Below are 21636 nucleotides of genomic sequence, written 5' to 3' on the forward strand. Positions count from 1 at the left end.
GTCTCCTCGCTCTTCCCCTGCAGCTCCATTCTGTCCACCAATGCAGCCGTTTTTCCTCTGAAACACCTCTGAGGCCCATCAGTTTTTCTCCATGCCCACTCTGCCACGGTCTTAGTTTGGCCTGCCATACGACTGTCTCTTCCACCCTTGTATGCCACAGGCTAATTTGCCTGTGTAGTTTAGCAAGCAGCAGTATAGCTATCATTGGAACTATAGCAAGTTATGGGCCCTTTTAACAGCACAGTCGGTTAGAGTTCATGAGCAGGTGCCTGTTCTAGTATACTCACTGTCGTAGTCAATTTTCTTCTACATGTTTAGATTATGTTTGAGTTGATCAAAAGATGTAGGTGGGTTATTACTTAAAGAGTAAAGTCAGGAAGCTGAAGGACAAAAACTATAGTAGGATTTGCTAAATAACTGCCTTGGATGCCAGTTTGAATTCTGCCAGGTCGGTGTGGGGAGGTAGTACGGCAGTCTATGGTTCCCATGAAATTAGGGAGCTCAGAAGGAGGAGGACAGCTGCTCCCTCACACACATACATACAATCACACACACACACAATCACACACATGGAGAGAGAGAGAGAGAGAGAGAGAGAGAGAGAGAGAGAGAGAGAGAGAGAGATAGAGAGAGAGAGAGAGAGAGGGCGCTAGGGCTAGCTCTTGGGTCCATATGTCCCTTGAGTGGACAACCCTTATTTGGAGAAGAATGCAGGCACCTTTTATTCTTGTCATTTAGCTAACGTCCAACATGTTTAGGGCCAAGGCTAAGAGTGTGTCCCAGCACCTACAGGTGACCATGGCTTAGCACCTTGCAGACTTTTGCCACCAGAGTAAGATACACCTCGCCTATGGTGTAGCTTTTCTGAACCCTGAACATGTTTATCATAATGTTTTCAGTGAGTTATGGGAGCTGGAAGGTCAAGGAATCCCTTCCTGGCATCTCTCACATGGGGCCAATGGGCAGCCCCTAGATCTTCCCCAAGGCCATACACTGGGTTCTGTCAGATGACCTGCTGTTTTTTCACCTGAATAAATGTCACATGGGTCCCTTGCTTGGTGAGATTCTAGCACAGGTATACATGGTTCTCACCAAATAGAGAAAAGCAAATAAAATGCCTCCTTGTACGGCTAGGGCAGGAGGCTTCAGTGGCTAAGGACCTTCCCACACACACACAAAAATGAGGGTGGGGCTTCAGATCCCCAGCAATGAATGGCAGGGACATGGTGGCCTGGCTACAATCCCAGTCCTCCAGAGGCCAGGCCAGGAGGCCCCCTGAGCTATCCAGATAGCTAGATTGTCCAAATCTTCGAGCTTTTGTGTTCAAGTGAAGAACCCTGCCTCACTACATAAGGTGGGGAGAAATGAAGAAGGCGCCCATGTCAACATCTGTCCTCCACAGGAACATGCACTCACATTCACATGTGTGTGTACCCACACACATGCGAACACATATAAATACACACATCACACACGTACACAAGCAAAACCAGTTTTAAAAATCTCCTTGTTGGTTTTTACTGGGCTGGATGCCTCCTGGCCACAACGCTGATGTCCTTCCCATCCCTGTGCCTCTCTGGGAGAATGGACAGGTGTGCTGCATGGCCCATATGAGGGCTCCCAGGCAACCTGGCAGGGCCACCTGAAATGGGTCAGAACTCAGAACTGAACAAGTCAGTTTAAGGCTGACCCTTTGGTTTGGAGGGACATGAACTCAAAAGAAACGATCCTGGAGACTTAGACCATAGGGTGACCCCCAAGTCAACACTAACACAGTGGGGTGACATTGTACCCCGAATACACAGGAACCAGCACAAGTTCCATTGTGTTAGTGCTAAAAATGATGAGTAGAGATAACCGAACTTAGAGAAAGGGAGCCGTGTGGGTCTGGTGGAACTCAAGAAGTCCTTGAGAAAATGATGAGACCTGATAAACCAAAAATGAGTTGCCCAGGCTAACCTCAGACACTGTCAGCCTCATCCTTCTCAAAATTAACTGGACTTTCTAAGAATATAATATAATACCATATAATCCTATTGTGTCTATGGCTATAACATCTTTCTATTTCTTCTTCACCCTCCCTTTTTTTTTTTTCTGAGATAGAGTTCCTCTGTATAGCTCTGGCTGTCCTGGAACTCACTCTGTAGACCAGGCTGGCCTTGAACTCACAGAGATCTACTTGCCTTTGCCTCCCGAGTGCTGGGATGTTGTGGATATTGCTCTATATAAATAAAACACTGATGGCCAGTGACCAGGCAGAAAGTAGGTGCCAAGCAGGAAGTAGGTGGACAAGGAGAGAGGAGAATCTGGAAGCAGAAGCTGAGGAGGGGACACTGCAGCCACCGCAGGACAAGCAGCATGTAAAGACTCTGGTAAGCCACCAGCACATGCAAGTATAGTTTATAAAAATGTTAATTAAATAAAAGAACAGTTAGCAAAAGCTCACCATACAGTATAAGTAATATAAGCGTCTGAGTGATTATTTTATACGTGGATTGTGGGACTGCGGGGCTTGGGGAACCTTGAGAGAAGTCCTCCAACAACACTGGGATTAAAGGCATGCACCACCACTGCCCTCCCATTCTATTTCTAACTTTGGATATCTTTGCCATCCTTGTTTCTTGTGATAAAATTGCCTTTTCTAAGCTGCGGTTTCTCCTTAAGGGTCTGTTTCCCCCTGTATCACTGATGCTATTTTTCTCACTGACATTTTTTCCTCTCCATTCATTCTGTGGGTGTGTTTTGTATGTTGGGGCCATGCCATCGGTGGATAGGATGGAGAGGACAGGGCCTGGGGAAGGCTGTGGCTATCTGAAGTCCAGAGTAGAAGGAGAGGGCCATGAGGGATTGCTTGAGATGATGGTCAGGACACAGGAGCTTCGTTGTGTATGTGGTAGAGGCCACAAACAGACACAGGGTGGTCCGTGACACTGGAGCACTTAGGAGAATTCTACAGATTGCCAGGCCCTGGTTTTTCTGCCACCTCTCCTCACGTTTTCACCGAAAATGCTTTCTCTAGCCGCGTTTTTCTTTTTAGACCGTGACTCAGTAGGGTAGGATGTTTTTGAATATCCGTGTGAAGGGAACATGCCTGGCCCCAATTTCCTGCCTTGGAGTGCAGATGGTATCCTTTGCAGCTTGAGCTCTCCTTCAGAGGCAACAAGTTCACAGGCTTCAGAGGCAGGGGTGGGGATAATGGATTAGGGAGTGGGAATGGGGTGTGGTGTTGGGGGTGGCACAGAAGCCAAAGCAAGAAATTGGCAACTAAGAACAGAAACGCAAACAAAAGAAACTCTCTCTCTCTCTCTCTCTCTCTCTCTCTCTCTCTCTCTCTCTCTCTCTCACACACACACACACACACACACACACACACACACACACACACACACGGTATTCCTGTTTGCATTGCCTCAAAAGCCTCAATGGCAGCCCACAACAGCATTTCCCACGTAGCTTAGGACTACAGCAGCTTATACCACCTGGTCTTATGAACATCATTCCAGGACTTTCATACGGTGACTAATTCCCTAATGGCGCACTTCTCAGAACACACCCCCTCATTGAGTGACTCACTATTATGTGGTAGATTCAGAGTTAGTTTCTCTTTTAGCAGAATAAATGCAACCACTGCAGTTCAGGGGCCTGCAGACTTCCCAGGCTGGGCCACAGATTACATTCGTAGGCTCTTTGGGGCTTTGACACATCTGTATTCTCTCACAGTAAGGAAGCAATGACAGTTTGTAAGTGAACAAGTGGGATTGTGTTCCTCTCACTTATTTTATTGATACTTCAAGTGCATATGATTTTCACATGTCATGAGATAGATGGATTTTGGCTTTTTTTTTCTCCAAACACTTAAAAAAGAAATAGTCATTGTCAGCCAGCAGGCTACAAAAATGAAGGTTCCAGGCCAGATCTGCCTCCTGAGTTGAGGCAACATTTGCTATAAACATAAGAAGCCAAATGTCACAGACCCTCATTGGGGGGGGGGGGCTGCTATTCCCACTGGCCAGGCTGACACACCTGTGGTTTTCAGATCTCCCACTCCTTACGATTTAATCTGAAGAGTCACCTATGTCTCTCAAGCTGTCCCTTTATAGACTTGTAATCTACTGAGTCCTGGGATTCTCACATCCTATCTCCCACCACAGTGTTTAGTAACATTTGTGTGTTCCAAGCATTGTGGTCTGATGGAACTAGGTATTCCCTCAGGCTTGCTACTGAAATCAGCAAAAGAATGGAAAAAAGAAACCAAGATGAAAGCAAGCTTCCTCATTGGTTATGATCAAATGAACTGTTGATGAGATATATGACTGGACCTCAGAACTTCTTTGAACATCCTGGGAGTAAATGAGAACAATGGACCAAGGATATAATTGAGTTCACACACAAAATGAGAGACTAATTAGACATTGCTACTGTGAGTGGTCTGAAGAAATAAGAAGGCAGGAAAAGGTCAAAATAGTTAAAGAGCATTTCATGAAAAAGTGAACCTTGCTGTTACCTTTGAGGCAGCTGTGGAAGCAGAGGCAGCGGCTGGAGTTGTTCTGGGAGCCCATGTCTGGGTCTGGGACTTTACCAGGCTCTGGTCCTTTGTAACACATCCCTCTGTAGTCCATGCTTTGACCCGGTGGCCCATCAGGATCAGTGAGAAACCCTGGGTTCTGCTCCCTAAGCGCAGCTTGTTTCCTTTCAGGGACACAGACGTGCACACCGTTGCCTCTCTGTTGAAGCTCTACCTCCGAGACCTCCCAGAGCCCGTGGTTCCCTGGAGCCAGTATGAAGGGTTCCTGCTCTGCGGGCACCTCATGAATGCGGATGAGGCAAAGGTTGGTGTCTCTAGCTGACCATCCTACTTAGAAGAAACCATTTCATTTTCTGAACAGGGTTCCGGCAGGTGAGAGTGAGGCGTGGGGGCCACACCCCTTGGTGGGAGGCTGGAACTTCAGCGGCAGTGCCAGGCCAATGATGCCAGTCCCACTGGCAAAACAGTGCCAAAGACCTGGATTTGACCTTCATTCTGTCATTTGACAAATCGTGCGCTGTATTAATTACGACCTCGTTGTTGTGCTAAAATCCCAGACAAAAGCAGCGTGAGGAAGGAAGAAGGCTTTATGTGGACTCAGTTTCAAGACACAGTGTACGGTGGTGGAGAGGGCGTGGCAGCAGAGGCCGAGGCGGCTGCGCACACTGCAGCCACTGTCAGGAAGCAGACAGAAGAGCGCCCAGGCTCAGCTTGCCTTCCTCCTTTTACCAAAACTCCAGACTGTGGGATGCTGTGGCTCACAGTCAGGGTGGGCCCCCCACCTCCCACCTCCATTAAACCTCTCTGGACACACTCCTGCAGATGTACCAGAAGTGTGCCTCCACTGGTCATTCTAAATCCAGTTGGGTTGGTAACGAAGAATAACCCCCTCAGGCATATTCTATGAGACTCAGTATACTTAGTCAAACCAATAGGATTTCTGTGGTGATGTAATCTTATCACCGTCCCAGGTGCTAACTTCTAGCCACATGTGATATCATGTCCACGAAATATGGCTAGTATACCAGAAGAGCCAAATTCTTAATTTGCACACATGTCGAGCAACGCAAACTTAGACAATGCCCTGTCCACTTTGCCTGGAATTGTTTGGAGGACCAAGGCACGTGAAACTAATTCATAACTTGAAGATTTTGGGGGTTGAGCGGTTCTCTGTTCTTCAGTATTTGTGATGTGGTCGGAGTCCCAGGACATCCTGGCCAGGGAGAAAACAGCTCTCAGATCTCCCTGGGTGGACTGCGCATAGGCAGCCATGGTTATGAAGATCCCGGCTGAGAGGAGGATGTTACATTTCAAAGCTGGGACAGGAAGAGAACTGTGCCGATGCAGCCAACATGCAGCTGTTTTCCAAGAAAAAAAATTGAGGCTGCACCGTCTACCGGAATTGTGGGTGTTGTGGGGGAGAGAGGAGCTACGAAAACCCTTGATGTACAGGGGCATTTCAGAACTCCTTTGTGAACGATATGGACTGAAGCTTGAGAAACTCCTAAGGAGAGTCATGTTAGATGCCACCCCACACGTCATCAGAGGGTGATCACAGGCTCTGCAGACAGCTGGGCTGGCAAGGGCAGCGAGACCTGTCCTTCCTCTCCCTGGCGCATGTGATTTATGAATGGCCACATCTGACATCTATAGCTGTTGTAAAACTTGAGCTGCCCATCCCAGGGCACGCCTTCCGGTGTGGCCAAGTCTGGCCTATGTCCCAGAATTTCTCAGCAAGACCACGGGGCTTTGAAGCCGCCACAGAAGAACCTTTTTCTCATCACTTTTAAGGTCCTTCTGAGATATTAGGTTGTGGTTTGATTGTTTATTGGACCATTACACCTCATTCATTCAGCAAATCATCATCAATGTGAGTTATCAGGTAGTCCGTTCAAGGTCAGGAGCGGGTGGGCAACATTATTTCAAACAGACATTTTAAATACATTTTAGAAAAAAAAAATATGGCAGCTGGGAATGGAGCTCAGTTGGTAGACTGCTTTCTAGTCTGTGTAGAGAGCCCTGGCACAGACTGGGTATGGCGGCACACACTTTTAATCTCTGCACTCCTGGAGGCAGGAAGATCAGAAGTTCAAGGTCACCGTTGGCTACATAGGGAATTCAAGAGCAGTCTGGGCTTCAATTCACACTTTATGAATTCTCAGAATTTTAATTTCAAAATATTTTAACTCGGAGACCTGTGGGAACAGGAGTGACAACCAAAGTGTTTGTCCTCCACAGATGTACAGTCACATCTCTACATTCACTGCCGACAAACAGGCAGCAGGCTTGCTTACTCAAGTCAAAACTCTCTTCCCAGGCTCAGCAGGAACTGGCGAAGCAGCTGTCCATCCTTCCTCGGGACAACTATAGTCTCCTGAGCTACATCTGCAGGTGAGTCTCCTGGTGTGGAGCCACAGTTTCCAGCCATCAGAGAGAAGCCCTGCTTAGAAGAGGAGGCAGTTCCTCTAAGATCACAGATTCTGGTCCAGAACCACAGAAGGTCAGCTCCTTTCATGGAGCACTGAGCGGGTGTTCTGTTCGCACAAGAATGTCAGGGGTCCCTAAGAACTTGCACACAGAACGAACACATTCCTTCCTTTAGACCTGTCCCAGGGCCTGCAAGAGAACCTGGAATCCCTGTTCTTCCCAAAACTAACACCCTGGAAAAATTCATTCTAGGCCACCATTTATATTTTCTTGCAGCCCTTTCTGAGGACCTACTGTGTGAGGTCCTTGTGGCAACACCTTGCAGGTGGACCAGCTCAGATCTGCTGTGCTGGGAATCTTCACATGTCCGTGTTGTCTTTCTTTTTTCAAAAATACTGTGATGTAATTTCCAAATTATAAAGATGACTCAAACTTAATCTGGAACCCACAAAGATATAAAAACTGTACATAAGAACCAAAACTAGATGCAATGTGCCCCCACATCCAGTGATGTCTCCTCCTGAGTGTTTTCTCTCTGATGAGTCTTTTCTTACATGAGTGTAACCACAGGGGGATGCTTTTATACCCAACTGAAAAGCATGTCCTTTATCATAAAATAAATTATCCCATAATATGTCATTTTTATCATGTGAACACATAATTTTTTTCTCAAATTTGGAGTTTTATGGTATTTCAGGCTACCCACTTTTTAATGTTTTTTGTTTGTTGTTTTTAAGATATCCAGAATTTCTTTACTGATCTGTTCAGTCATTTTTGTTTTTCCAACAAATCTGAGGGTTTCAGGCTTCTAATGGTTGGAAGTCTAGTGGGACTTCCTTGTTAAATGCTGAGCATCTGCTAAGAGTGGGAGATGCTCCATTCTCCAATCAGAGGATGAGAGAGAGGAGGCACCATGGATTCTTCTGCCATCTCTAAGTCCTCCTCACCAATACATTTTCTCCTCTCTGGAAACATGAATGGGGTGGGTACTGAGAAGTAAATGGTAAAGGCAAAACACTGAAGCTGTTGGACACTGTTCTGAGTCCTTCTAGCCCCCTCTTATTCCCAAACAAGCCCTGCTATGAGACTCCACCTCCAGCCCGCCCCTCCCCCAACAAGTGAACAGTCCATGGCTCCTCATCCTTCCTTGGTCTGTGAACTTCCAAATTCAAGTTAAACTCTTACAGGCAGAGCCAGTTCACTCCACTCCTGAAACAGGGGAAAGAGTTAGAATTCAACAAGTGTACTGTTGGGTCCGGGGAGTACTCTCTCTCCTGGCCACTTCCTATTGTCTATGGTGGGGTTTCCTGGCTGTCCCCAGATTTCTGCATGAAATCCAGCTGAACTGTGCCGTCAACAAGATGAGTGTGGACAACCTGGCCACTGTGATTGGAGTGAACCTCATCAGGTCGAAGGTTGAAGACCCAGCTGTGATCATGAAAGGTACATAAGTTGATCCTGCAATAGAGAGGAGCCCAGGATGTGACAGCGAGAACATTGCCCCTAGTGTCTGTGTCCTGCTTTGCAGCTTACCGAGCTTGTCCACTTGTGGTCTCTTCTGACTGGTATTAACAGCCTCCTGAGCAGTGCAGGAATTATGTCCCCTGCCCAATGGCCTCAGAGTACAGTAGTCTGACCTCAAACCAATTAACTAGTGTTTCCGAGTCTTTTGTATGACTTTAAAACACCCATAGCTAAGAAGACAAGCAGGGTTTTGTTTTACAAGCTGATTTGCAAAGAGGCTGCTGTAGAGCTAAGTTGAAAAGCTTTGTGAGGTTGCGTCTTGACTTGATAAGCAAAAGTCCTGGCCCAGAGGACTCATGTTTGCCATGCATGGGACAAGGCAGTGTTCCTGACACCCGTTTGCTTGGGGTGCAATGAGAAGACAGACATCACATGGAAGACCACAGCAGGAGGGAAAGATGTCTGTTTTCTTGACTTATTGTTACCTACTGCCTGATAAAAGCTGATTCAGGCCAATATAGGTGGAAAATGTCCTCAACAGCTCCTATTCACACTCACACATACACACCATATATCTTTATTTTAGTACATCCTCTCACCAGAAATATTCAACTCCAAATAATTAAGAAGGGCCCCATGAAGAGCAAATGAGCCTATAGTTTTGGGGCCAACATGGAAACATCCTCTTGGAGAGTGGGCAACCCTTGAGTGCTTCCAGGCTCCTGTTCCATGAACCAGCACTACAAATCTCTTATTTCCTTCAGGGACTCCTCAGATCCAAAGAGTGATGACCATGATGATCAGAGACCACGAAGTCCTCTTTCCCAAGTCTAAGGATGCACCACTGTCACCCCCTGCCCAGAAGAACGACGCCAAGAAGGCTCCAGTGCCTCGGAGCTCTGTGGGATGGGATGCCACAGAAGAGCCACCACTCTCGAGGACAGACAGCTTCAATAACACAGTAAGATGCCTGCTGCCCACCCCCTCCCCCTGACTCTTCCTTTAGTCTGGTAATTTTAAGGCAGCAGTTTGAGGAGCGGTGGGTGATGCTGGGGCTGTGGGTAGAGCTGGCACAGACCCATCAGAACACACCGGGAAAACCTGGAGCTAGTGACATGTGTGAGAATTGACTGGGTCTTGGGACCTTTCCTGACATCTTCTCCAAGACAAAATCCCAGGGAGGTTCAACAGAAACAAATAAATATGTGAGAGCTGCTGAAGATTCTGAGGGGAAGTCCAGGGGGTGGGGCGGGTGTCCCGGTGATTCTGAACGTGATTCTTTCCTCAGAGCAGGAGCTGTGTTCGTGTAGTCCTCCTCATGCCCTGATAAGCTGCTCTACAGCGTCAGCCCCTCGCTTGGACAGAAGGCTCAGAGCTCACGTTCTCAGTGTTGCTGGACTCTGGAGTCTCCAAGATATAGACTATTAGAGGGTGAAGGCTGACAAAGGTCAAATATTTTCATGTATTTATAGGAACAGATGGTTTTAAAAAGGATATGGAGACTTTTTATAGCAGCTTGTTTTTGTTTTTTTTAATATGTGGCTAAGTTAAAAAAAATTAAATTTCTAGTTGACCGAGAAAGCTACCTATGGTGCTGTTAAAGATGAGAGGGGAAAAAAGCAATAAATGGTTGTGGTTGGAGTTCTTTGTTTGTTAGGTTTGGTTTGGGTTGGGTTTTTTGTCAGCTCCGGAGTCCACATAACACTGGGAGCAGTTCATCACACACGCTTCTTTTGGTTGAGGATCTGAGGCAGGAGGTTGATCCAGGCAGTAACACTAGCATGCTCTAGAGCAGAATGTCATGTCTGAGGTCTTAGTCCTGCAAGACCACGTGCTCCTGCCGAAGCAGGGGATTGGCTAGAAGGTACCTCAGCCCCTGACTTTCCCATCTTATGTGGGACTCACTTTTTTCTCTTCAATTTGATTTTATATACAACCATATGGTTCAAAAAAAAAAAAAACACAACATAATAAGTTACCAGCTGAGAAGTCCTGCTCCATGCCTGTGTCAGTTCTTACATTATTGCTGTGAGAAAATCCCTGACAGAAGCTACTTAGGAAAGGAGGGGTTCATTCTGGCTTGTAGACGGGGGTGACAGTCCACAAAGGCAGAGCAGCCATGGCAGCGAGGGTTTGGGACAGCTGGTCACACCGTATCCACAATCAGGGGGCAGGGAGATGAACTCAGGTGCCCAGTTCCCATTCTTCATTTCCTTCAGTCCAGGGCACAAGCCCCTGTGGTGGTTCTGCCCACAGTCAAGGTGGGTCCTCCCACTTCCGCTAATTCACTCACAGGCATGCTCAGAAGATCGTCTCTGTAGTGATCTAGATTCTGGCAAGTTGGCAGTGTTAACCACCACGCTTCCCTTCTCACACCCTCCCTTTCCTGCTGGATTAGCTTTTCCTCGCCCTTCAGCTGTTCCTTTATGCAAATGTAAGACGATATAAATAGAAACTGTTTTCTTATCTCCCCTTTTACACAAAAATTTTATTTTTCTCTATTTCATTTCTCATATTTTAAAACTTACCAGTATTATCCCGGAGACTCTAGCGAATATCAGGGCATAAATACTTACCCACATGACCTCATTTTTGGCAATTATATGTATGGTGTTCCATTCATTGACTACCTGTGATCCCCTCTCTGGACCTGGGATGAACTGGTCAGTTTTGCACCACAAACAGGGCTGCCATGAATCATCCTGCCCACACCTCAATTTGTATTTAGGTAGATACAATTCTGGGATGAAATTCTCAAAAATGGGACTAGTGGGTGAGAAGATAAATAGATTTAAATATGTGATTTTCATAAATGTTACTGACATCTTGCCATTTTATCCTTTCACAGAAATGCATGAACAGGCCTATGGTTCACGGACCATGCTGTCAGGATTAGGGGTGTCCCCACCCCGTGAAAGAACTGATAATTTAGTAACTTTAACTTGAGCCTCTCCCATTGGTTATGAAAAGAGCTAACTATCTTTTTAAAAGTGTCAGAGTCAGTTCATTTTTCTTCTGTGAACTATTTGGTTTTTTGGTTTGTTAAATATTTATTTATTTTATATGTATGTATGTGAGCCTGTTTGGGTATATGTGCACTACATGTATGCAGTAGCCTGCAGAGACCAGAAGGGGGCATCAGATTCCTGGGAATTGGAGTTATAGGTGGTTGTGAACTACTCTGTGGGTGCTAGAAACTGAGCCTCGGTCCTCTGTAAGAGAAAGTGCTCCTAACCACTGAGCCATCCCTGCAGCACAAACTATCTGTCTTTTAAATTCTTTGCCCACTTCTTCTTGGTCACTGATGTTTTCCTTTTCAGTGTATGTAAGCTCAGTACCACAGGGAGTCGCCAGCAGGAGCCCTTCACTGTCTGGGACATGCTTCATAAAGCTGTTCCCAGAGTGCTGTTTGGCCTTTCACCTAGTGGATGGCGGCTGTTCTTCGTTCTGGAGGTCGTGGAAATGGACTCAGTGGAGCTTATTGAACTTCACGTATGAGTCTTGGGCTTTGAGTCACAAAACCTCCTAAGGTCATGAAAGGATCCTCACTTAGGATTTCACACCAATCGAGCAAGTGATTTTAGTTCATGCTTCCTCTCTGGAGTTTAATTGAGTCCCTTAATTGTCATATCCTCTTGGTAAATTATCAACGAGGTGATCCACTAAGGGTATCACAGGTGTGTGACTAGGAAAATCTTCCTCCCAGGTCTCTAACCCATATCTTGAGGGCATGACATACATAAAGGAAAAAAAAAACTAATATAATATCCATGGCTATTTCTTCCAGGCAGGTAGTCCTGATGCCACCAGCCCCACTGGACCACAGCCCGGTGAGCAGCATCAGGAGGACAATGAGAACGCCTCCAGGGAAACCCAGGAGACTGGAGGGTGCAATCCCGCAAAAGGACTCAAACGCTCCCCAACCGCAAGTGTTTCCTGACATCAGCGTTCCAAGGCACCACTAGCAGCAAACTGGAAATCTTTAAAAATGAGTTCTGGTCTCCATCTACAGAGGCGAAGACAGGGGAAGGGCACAGGAGAACTCTGTCTCAAGACCTGCGCCACCTTTCCAATGACCAGCGGACTTCTACCTACGATAATGTTCCTGCCCCACTAGGGTCCCCAGGGAACCCAGCAGGTACACTCTCTCCTCCTGCCTGTGACTCCAAGAGAGATGCTCTTGTCAGCACAGACTCTGAAATGGGGTCTGGAAGCAAGAACTCTGGAGAGGATGACCTCGACTCTTTGCAGAGGATGGTCCAGCACCTGCAAAAGGAAATCGAAACCCAGAAGCACATGTATGAGGAACAGATTAAAAAGTAAGTCCTGTGCAGAGGGCCACTGAGTGCACTTGGCTTCTGTGTTTAGAAGGAAGTATATATTGTTTTCACCTTCTAAAATGGCATAACGTATTTCAGGGGACAGAGCACTCTGTAGCAACCAAACTTAATAAAGAAAAGGACAAACGAAGAGATTAGATGGGAAAATCCTACCTTGCTTAATAGATCTGTGGAAACTTGAAAAATGAAACCCAAGTGTTCAGGGTGAATCTGCTTATGTGAGTGGAGGGAAACTTTCTTGATGCTTTATATTAATGTATGTCTTCAGGGCTGACCCTCTGGTGTGGGGTAAGAGTTGGTGTGCTCTTCCCTGGGGAGACCATTTCTCTGCTCTCAGCATCTTTGGTTGCCTGTTGTTCTTTGTGCAGGGTTGAAGCCTGTGGGTTTTCTTCCATTCACTTTGGCTTGCCTATGTTTGGGCAGCCATGTTGGTGAGGCTTTCTGGAATGAGTTTCTGAGTGGTTGGAGACACAATCTCTCAGCAAACTCCCTGATCCTCTGGCTCTTCCAATCTGTCCACCCCCTCTTCCCCAGTGTTCGCTGACCCTTAGGTGTGACAGTGTTTTGTAGATGTATCCATTGGGAGCAGAATCCACAACTCTGCATTTTGATTGTTTGTGGTTTTCTGTCGTGGTCTTTGTGTGTCCAAAGAGAGAAGTTTCCTTGATGAGTGGTGAGACTACACTTGCCTGTAGGTATAAAGACAAATTAGATTGTCGTTAGGGGTTATGCTGGTTTAACAGGTTCTCCTCCAGATCCACAACTACACTAGTCCTGAGTAGTTAACTATGTTTCTGTACCTGGCATGGTTTCCTTCTTGTTGAATAGGTCTTAAGGCTTGTTAGCTGCTGGCTACTGCCAAAGTATATGTATCACTACTACACTCCTAGGGTTGTCATGCCACGCTGGTCATGTGTGTGCCACCACTACACCCTTAGGGATGTCATGCCACACTGGTTATGTGTGTGCCACTACTACACCCTCAGGGCTGTCATGCCATGCTGGTCATGTGTGTGCCACTACTACACTCTTAGGGCTGTCATGTCACACTGGTCATGTGTGTGCCACTACTACACTCTTAGGGCTATCATGTCACACTGGTCATTGTTGTGATTCTCTCCTCATTCTTCTCCCTTGGCAAATTCTTTCTCAAAGAGGTAACTTTAGTCCAACTTGACCCACAAGAACACTTGTCATAATGAGAATAATGGGCTTTCACATTTACGGATACTTCTTCTACTAAGATTTAGGTATCAAAAAGAAAGACTATGGTGAGTCTCCATCCATTGTTCCATACAGAAGGATGGCCCTCAAGCAAAACATATGTCCTCTGTCTGATAACCTGAAATCAACCATTTGTAGAATTATAAGACTTCTGTGATACTTTTTCAGGAGCAAATCAGTCCTAGAAAAGGCTGTCATTATGTCCTAGACCAAATGCCACTGAAGAGCAGAAGGACCGACAACCGTAGAGATGTCTACTCCTTCTGAGTACAGCAGTCTCTGAGACACCTGGGCTCAGATGGCAACTTATGTCTGCAGATGAGCTCAGGCAGGCTGCTTGGGGAGGACATCACCAGGGTGTTAAGTGAGACCCTGAAGTGCCTTGGGAAGTCAGGTTTTCTGTGAAGTCTTCTCCTGGAAGGCAGGACAGACAGACATACAATGGCTGGATTGGCATTTCACCAATTGGTATCTTGTGTCTCAGAAAGGCAAATGAGCAAGAGGTTGTGAACGTGGGTGCAGGGCTATGAAGGAAGGGTTTAGAATTAATACTCAGGCATTCCTTTGGTTTTCTTCCTTGCAGCCTGGAGAAGGAAAATTACGATGTCTGGGCTAAGGTGGTCAGGCTCAATGAAGAGCTGGAGGGGGAGAGAAAGAAGTCCGCAGCCCTGGAAATCAGCCTTCGAAATGTGGAGCGCTCCAGGGAGGACGTTGAGAGGAGGAACAAGGTCTTGGAAGAAGAAGTCAAGGAGTTTGTGAAGTCAATGAAGAAGTCCGGAGACAAAGACCGAGGCTTGAGGCTTTGAGGTGTGTGGTGGGGACAGTCAACTCCACTCCATTTCTCCATGTACCTGATGACTGGAAAATAGGATCACCTCCTAAGATGGACAGCTACCTGAGGGGAAGTCTACAGTCCTCGGCAAATAAACAGAATGTGGAGGCAGCAACAGTATACCAGGACGCTTGTGGCCGTGTACTGTACTCAAGGGACTGTTAGTCCACTGTGGGAGGAGTGAAGTGGGATCTTCCAAATGTCCAAAGGAGACATTTAAGGACCTCAGGCCAGAGCTAGGCCAAGGCCTCAGGTCTTTGTTTTCTATGCGGCTAACTTGCCTGGTCAGGTGACTCTGGTCAGCTCTGAGACATGCGCAGAACATGATGCTTAGCTCTCAAGAACTCACCCAATGAGGACTCTTTGGGGAGGCTGGACTGTTGGAACCAGAATCAAAACAATGAAGTGTATTTATGAAAAAAAATTGGCAAGAAAATATGTTCAAATAAAAAAAAGAAAACAAATTGAGCAAGGATATTGACCATCTGTCAGACATTTTTTTAAGAATTAGTAGAGAGTGGCTAGAGAGTTAGCTCAGTGGCTAAGAGCACTTCCTGCTCTTCCAGAGGACCCAACATTCACACAGTGGCTCATAATGATCTGTAATTCCAGTTCCAGGGGATCTGACACCCTCTTCTGGCCCCTGAGGGTACCAGGCATTCACATAGTGCACATACATACATGCGAGCAGAATACTCATACACATAAAATACATACATGCATGCATACATACATAAATAAATAAATACATACATACATACATAAATAAATATCATAATGACAACAACAACAAAGAAAAAAGAATTAGGAGAAGGTACCTCTTGGCTGAAGCAGGTGAGTCTCTCTCACAGCACATGGCTGTGTGAGCAGAGCTTATGCTGGGTTACCCTCCTGTGGCCAAAACCTAAGAACAAAGACTTTTCAACTATGAGGTAACCTCAGGAGTGTGGATTTGTGTAGCTAATAGTGAAGATTATTTGTTTATTATTTTTTAACTTCACCAAAATGAAAATGAGTTTACTCTTGAGAGGGGCATCTGGCACTATTCTCTGTTTTCTTAACTATGGCTAATGTCACCTGCCTTTGGCCATGGTTTATTGTTCAAAGTGTAAATGTACAGATAGATGGGTCCTGCTCTCCCACCCCCAATGCCCTGAAGATGGTACTGATGGAGAGAGCGTGCGGAGAGCACAGAGCATCATCTCTAAGACATGTTTGCAGGAGACAGGGAAGAGGGCGGTGGGGCATTACTAAGAGCAGTCAGGGGTTATGAGGGGGCTCAGTGGGTGACAGCACCTGCTTACAGACCCAACCAGACTTGAGAGAGAGCCCTGGGACCTATATGCTGGAAGGAGAGACTCCAATACACGTTGTCCTGCTGACCTCGCGCAGCACGTGTGCCTGCACACACACACACACACACACACACACACACACACACACACACACACTGCAGTAAGAGGGGCAGTATGACATTTGGCTTCCTAGGAACTACCATTTGTACATTGTAGACCGGCATGGTGCCGTGCACAGGACACCTGATTTGAATCGATGCACAGGACACCTGATTTGAATCGATGAGTGCCTGAAGTTGCTTCTGCCAATACACGTCCTCTCTCGTTGCCTCCCACTGTTTCTTTGTGTGCTGACAGAGTGGAGCATGAGAGTGAGCAGTGTCACAGTTCCACAGAGGATAGTTTTCTGAAAATATGATCAGGGATCCCCGGAGTCTGTGTCAAGGCCGGGAATACAGGAGCTTGGGTTTGGCAGCCCTCAGTCAGGTTGGGTAGAAGTGCTGTTTGAACCCCACCCTCTTCTAGTCTAGCAATGCTTTCCCCCTCATGCTGAGGCAATGGAACAGCAGCTCTCACTTCAGAAGGACGGGACAAGTGAGAGAGGGATCCAGGACTCACAGGTCAGGCACTCTGTCAGGTCTAGGAGTCCCTGCCTACACACAGTACAGGATTATAGTGAATCTTACTCTTCTCCAGCCACACCCCCACTTCCCCTTGCTCTCTCTTGTGTCACATGATTAAAGCACCCTCGCCCTGCCCTCTGCCCAGCTAGACTTCCTCTCCCTCACAGTACTGAGCATGGCATGCATTGGCGCATATTTGTCTTAAGCATAAGGCAGATGTGGTACTTTCTTTGAAAGTTTACAGACTGGATGGGACAATTTGTGCCAGGCTTTGTTAAATCTCCTCCTGGTAGAGATTTGGGTGGGCTGGGGCAGGCTGGGAGCCTGGAGAGACCAAGTGTGGTGTTCCTAGTACAGAGCCTGCAACATGGGGTGTGTACAATAAACTGATTTTGTTGTTTGATGAACTTCCTTAAGCTCTGCTCAGGGAAACAAGATCCAGGAGACAGCTAGGGACTGATGAGGGAGGAGGGCAAAGAGCACAGCGCCTCAGCAAGTGCTGGCTGGGCTCCACAGGTTCATGGGAAGATGCTTGAGTACTCACATTGGGTAAACGTCCGCATTCCACCACTTCCTGTGCAGATACCAGTGAGGACCAGGCCATGTGCTCACCAGGAAGCCAGGGAACACTTGGATGTTGATGCTGCAAGGAAAGTGGGTGGCCTTTCAGCACATCGCATAAGGAGAAGGCATTGCCCAGGATGGGGCTCCAGGTACACCCATCCCAGGCTGGCATCTGGCATTGGCGGCAGAGAGACAGAGCTGGATCTTTGGCTCCGATTCCTAGAGCAGCGTCCAAACTGTAGTGTGCAGGGAGGATGAGTATAACTGCAGGTTCTCGTAGCCCAGTCAGGAAAACTCAGCATCACAGACTAACTCCTACTGTATCTAATCCAGCTTGTGCGTTCAGTGGCCAGGGAAACAGAGTGGGAGACATAAGCTTCCTGACCAGTGTTTCCAGAGTAACGAACAAGAAACTTAAGGAGGTGGGGAACCTGCAGTCTACAGTTCGGAGATTCTTGGCATCTTTCCAGGAGCTCCTTTTCCCTAAACCTCAGTGATGGGTTGAATCCCACGGGCGCCAGCTGCCAAGCACTTGCAGAATGCAAAGCTGGGCTCAGCTCAGGGTCAGAGCTAAGACCCACCGGATATGGAGCTGTTTTTCTCACCTCCTCTGCATCGCCAATGCTGCCTATGCCAGCAGCTCTTAGTGTCAGCCAGACACTAGAATCACTCACGGTCTTTGACAAGGATTCTGCTGCGGGATGCAGTGGGTGAAGACCAGCAATTCCAGCAATAGAATCAGAAGATAAAGGCCTGCTAGGACCACAGATGAGTTCAAGTCCAATATGGGCAACTTACTCAAAGCCTGTCTTAAAAGGAAAAATATGAAAAGAGGGCTGGGGGATTCCCTGGGTGGCTGTTACTTTCTGTATTAGTCAGGGTTCTCTAGAGGAAGAAATTATAAAATGAATCTCTCCACATATATAGAAAGGGGATTTACTAGAATGACTTACAGGCCATTGTCTAAGTAAGTCAACAATGGCTGGCTGTCAACGAAAAGTCCGAGCATCCAGTAGACTGGAGGTCTCAGCTGGTCTTCAGTAGATGCTAGAATCCTGAAGCAGACTCTAATGCCAGTTAAGGACTTGCTAGCAAGGCAAGAGCAAACAGGCAAAGAGTAAAAACTTCCCTCTTCCATGTCCTCATATAGGCTTCCAGCAGAGGGCATGGCCCACATTAGAGGTGGGTCTTCCCACCTCAAGATCAGGATTAAAGGTGTGCTTTCCTACTTCATAGATCAGAAGTAGAAATTCCTACTTCAAATTAAGCAAAACTTACACACCTCACAGGTGTGCCCCCCATTTTGGGGTCTTAGTTCATTCCAGATGTAGTCAAGTTGACAACTAAGAATAGCCACAACACTTTCCTAGCAGGCAAGATGCCCTGGGTTCAATCCTGCACACAACAAAACAAAACAAAACAAAAATAAAAATCTGATTCTCAGCTGTTGCTCCATACCCACTGAATCAAAATCTTTGCGGGGAGGCCTAAAGAACTGGATACTTTCAAAATTCCCAGTTGATCCTTATTTGCATTTGTAACCAGGATGGTTAAATACATTTGTAAACTGCTGAGTGTTGGGGTGGATCAGGACTAATGATAATATTAAATGAACATCTTCCCTCTCCTGTCCCCTGTCCACACAGATCCATTCTCTGGTCTTCCCTACATGCCGGTTTTTGTGTGGTTTTTGAATTAGTAACTCTAGTAAATCCCCTTTCTATATATGTAGAGAGATTCATTTTATAATTTGTTACTCTAGAGAACCTTGACTAATACAGAAAGTAAAATTTGTAAGGATAAAAGATGCCTAAGAGACAAAGTGGGGATTTATTATATGTGCATTTCACAGATGGTAAAATCTGACCCCAAAAGCATTACAAAAAAATCAGTAGTAATTTAGTCATGGACAAACCTGGGGATTCTGAGATTACCCTTGTCAATGGGAGCTGTTCAACTTGCTCTGAAGTTTGAGTCAATGCATCAGCAAAGAAGGTAAACACTTGAGGCTGGATTTAGAGTCCTGGGGGTAGCTTGATTGCAACTGCCTGCCTTTAAGAACCATATTAGAGCAAGAATCCCTGAGCAGTCTTGGGATACTCACCATGAGTGCAATGTTATGGGGGACAGTCTATAACCATTGACAATATTTATGTTAGCATCTCCTGAGCAGAGTGTGACAATTAATATTGTCAACTTGGGAAGATCTAGACTTACCTAGGAGACAAACTTCTGGGCATGTCTGTGAAGGAGTTTCTAGGTTGGGGTGAGGTGGGAAGAGCTACCCTACATGTGGGCGGCACCATTCCATTGGCCTGAGGAGAAAGTGAGCTAAGGATGAGGGTCCATCTCTCTCTGCTTCCTGACTGAGATTGCAATGTGACCAGCCGCCTCACCTCCCTGCCACCACACCTTCCCCATGACAGTGATAGATATGCTTAAACTGTGAGCCAAAATATACATTCCTTTCCTTATGTCAAAACAGTGAGGAAAATACCCACGACAGAAGGATCAGACTCAGGGTGGAAAAGCCTATTCACATCAAGCATGTCTAAGAATTGCCAGAGCTGTGACCCTGACTCCTCTTGGCCCTCTGCTGCTCATTGTTGTCCTCTTTGTCCTGTGGAGATTCGCCGTGCTAAACTTATCCAGGCTCTTACCTAGCAACAGTCCCAACACCTTGACAATGACTACTGTTAACAAGCAGCAGATACTGTGCTCTTCAGGCTCTGTACAGAGCATCATTTCTCTTAGCTCTCAATTATATATATATATATGTCTATTTCAATACAGCAGAGCTAGGCACTAAAGACAACCTGTTTAATTTGTTCAGAGACATATTGATCATGCCCTTCTGCAGACTACACCAACGCTGTCTTTTGGAGGTTAGAAAGATAACTCAGTAGATAAAATGCTTGCTGTACCCAAATAAGTTTGACTCCTCCAAATTCAGCTTTTAAAAAAGCTGGGTATGATGGCACATGCTGGGGAGGCAGAGTTGGGAGGATCCCTGGAGCTTCCTAGCCAGCCGGTCTAGCTAAACTGGTGTATTTTGGGTTTTGTAAAAACTGTCAAAAACAAGACGGAGAACAATGGGGGAAGATGCCTGACATTGACAGGCGGCCTCCACGTGCATGTGGAGGACTCTGCAAAGGGTGTGGTGGAAGGAAGCTGGGTCACGCATTCCCTATCTCCTTAGGATGCCTCTGAGTTGATATAGGATCTAGTCTATGGAAGCTCACAGTTCTGCAGCCCACCCTGACTCAGAACACTCGATGTCCTGAGCCTGTTTCATGTGGTCCGGCTGCTAAACACTCCTGTTGGGCCAGTAAGCAAAAGCAGCAATGTCATGTGACCACCGTGACCAAGGCTGTGAGGCATCAACACTGACTTGACCCCCGTTTCTTGTGTTTAATCATTGCTGATTTTCTGGCAAGGACCAAAGTCCTTGTTTTTCTTACAAGCATTTTCTCTCCCAGGCTGTGAAGGAGGGTGTAGTTTGCTGATGGTCTCTTACAGGGAAAAAGCTGGGTGAGCAGGAGGGTCCTGAAAAGGCCTGCTTCTTCTCAAAGACAGACAGGGTTGGGAAGTCAGGCCTTTCTTATTCTGCCTCAGAAGGAAGAGGGCTGTATGAGTTCAGCCATGAGCATAATGACCAAGATGTGTTGCATCCAAGGCCCCTGGAAGAAAGAAGTCCCCTTAAAGTAGGCTGTAGGTCCACTGTCCCTGTTGGCACAAGGCTCTCGTAGTGAGGCTTACCAACATACAGTAATCCCCCAGCAGGGCAGAAATCCTCCTTAGCTCCTTGGGGCTTACAATGTGGGTCCTCTTTACAGTGATAATGTCTGGGTTCTTTAACAGCCTTTTGAAAGCCGTTGGCTCAAAACAACCAGGGTGGTAAAAATTAATACTCATCATTTGCATACAGTGAGGGTCATCTGAATTGGAATCCCTGTTCTGCTCTACTTGGTACCATTTGGAATTCTGTATCACCATCATTAAGCCTGTTAGAAAAACTTGAACCATGGGGTGACTATTTCCCAGGATGCATAACAAAGCCACAGCTGGAGTGCCTTGGGCACAGAAACTTCTTTAGTTACAGTGTTGGAGGCTAGGTGCCTGATGAATAAAGGTGTGGGTGGGGATGGTTTCTTCTGAGGCCTCCTTCCACGACTGAGAGGCGGCTTCTCTTTGTGTGTCCCTTGTGGGTCTGTGTCACTTTTCTGCATGTCTAGCTGTGTCCTGATCTCACCCTGTAAGAACCCCAGTCACATATCCACGACTTAATTTCATCGTAATCACCTAAAGTCTCCAGTTCCAAATGTGGTCACAGTCTGAGTTG

General features: G+C 46.6%; 1 protein-coding gene across 1 annotated transcript in view; it reads left to right on the forward strand.

Moving 5' to 3' along the window:
• Arhgap25 (Rho GTPase activating protein 25) overlaps positions 1–15287 on the forward strand; it is a 74407-nt gene extending 59120 nt beyond the window's left edge. Inside the window, 7 exon segments of the mRNA XM_028853669.2 lie at positions 4697–4829; positions 6843–6916; positions 8274–8395; positions 9181–9377; positions 12204–12285; positions 12288–12735; positions 14564–15287. Coding sequence (XP_028709502.1) covers positions 4697–4829; positions 6843–6916; positions 8274–8395; positions 9181–9377; positions 12204–12285; positions 12288–12735; positions 14564–14786 — 1279 coding nt within the window. The 3' untranslated portion in view covers positions 14787–15287.
• The last annotated feature ends 6349 nt before the right edge of the window (positions 15288–21636 follow it).

The sequence above is a fragment of the Peromyscus leucopus genome, chromosome 3 (assembly GCF_004664715.2).
Source record: "Peromyscus leucopus breed LL Stock chromosome 3, UCI_PerLeu_2.1, whole genome shotgun sequence".
Taxonomy (NCBI): Eukaryota; Metazoa; Chordata; class Mammalia; order Rodentia; family Cricetidae; genus Peromyscus; species Peromyscus leucopus.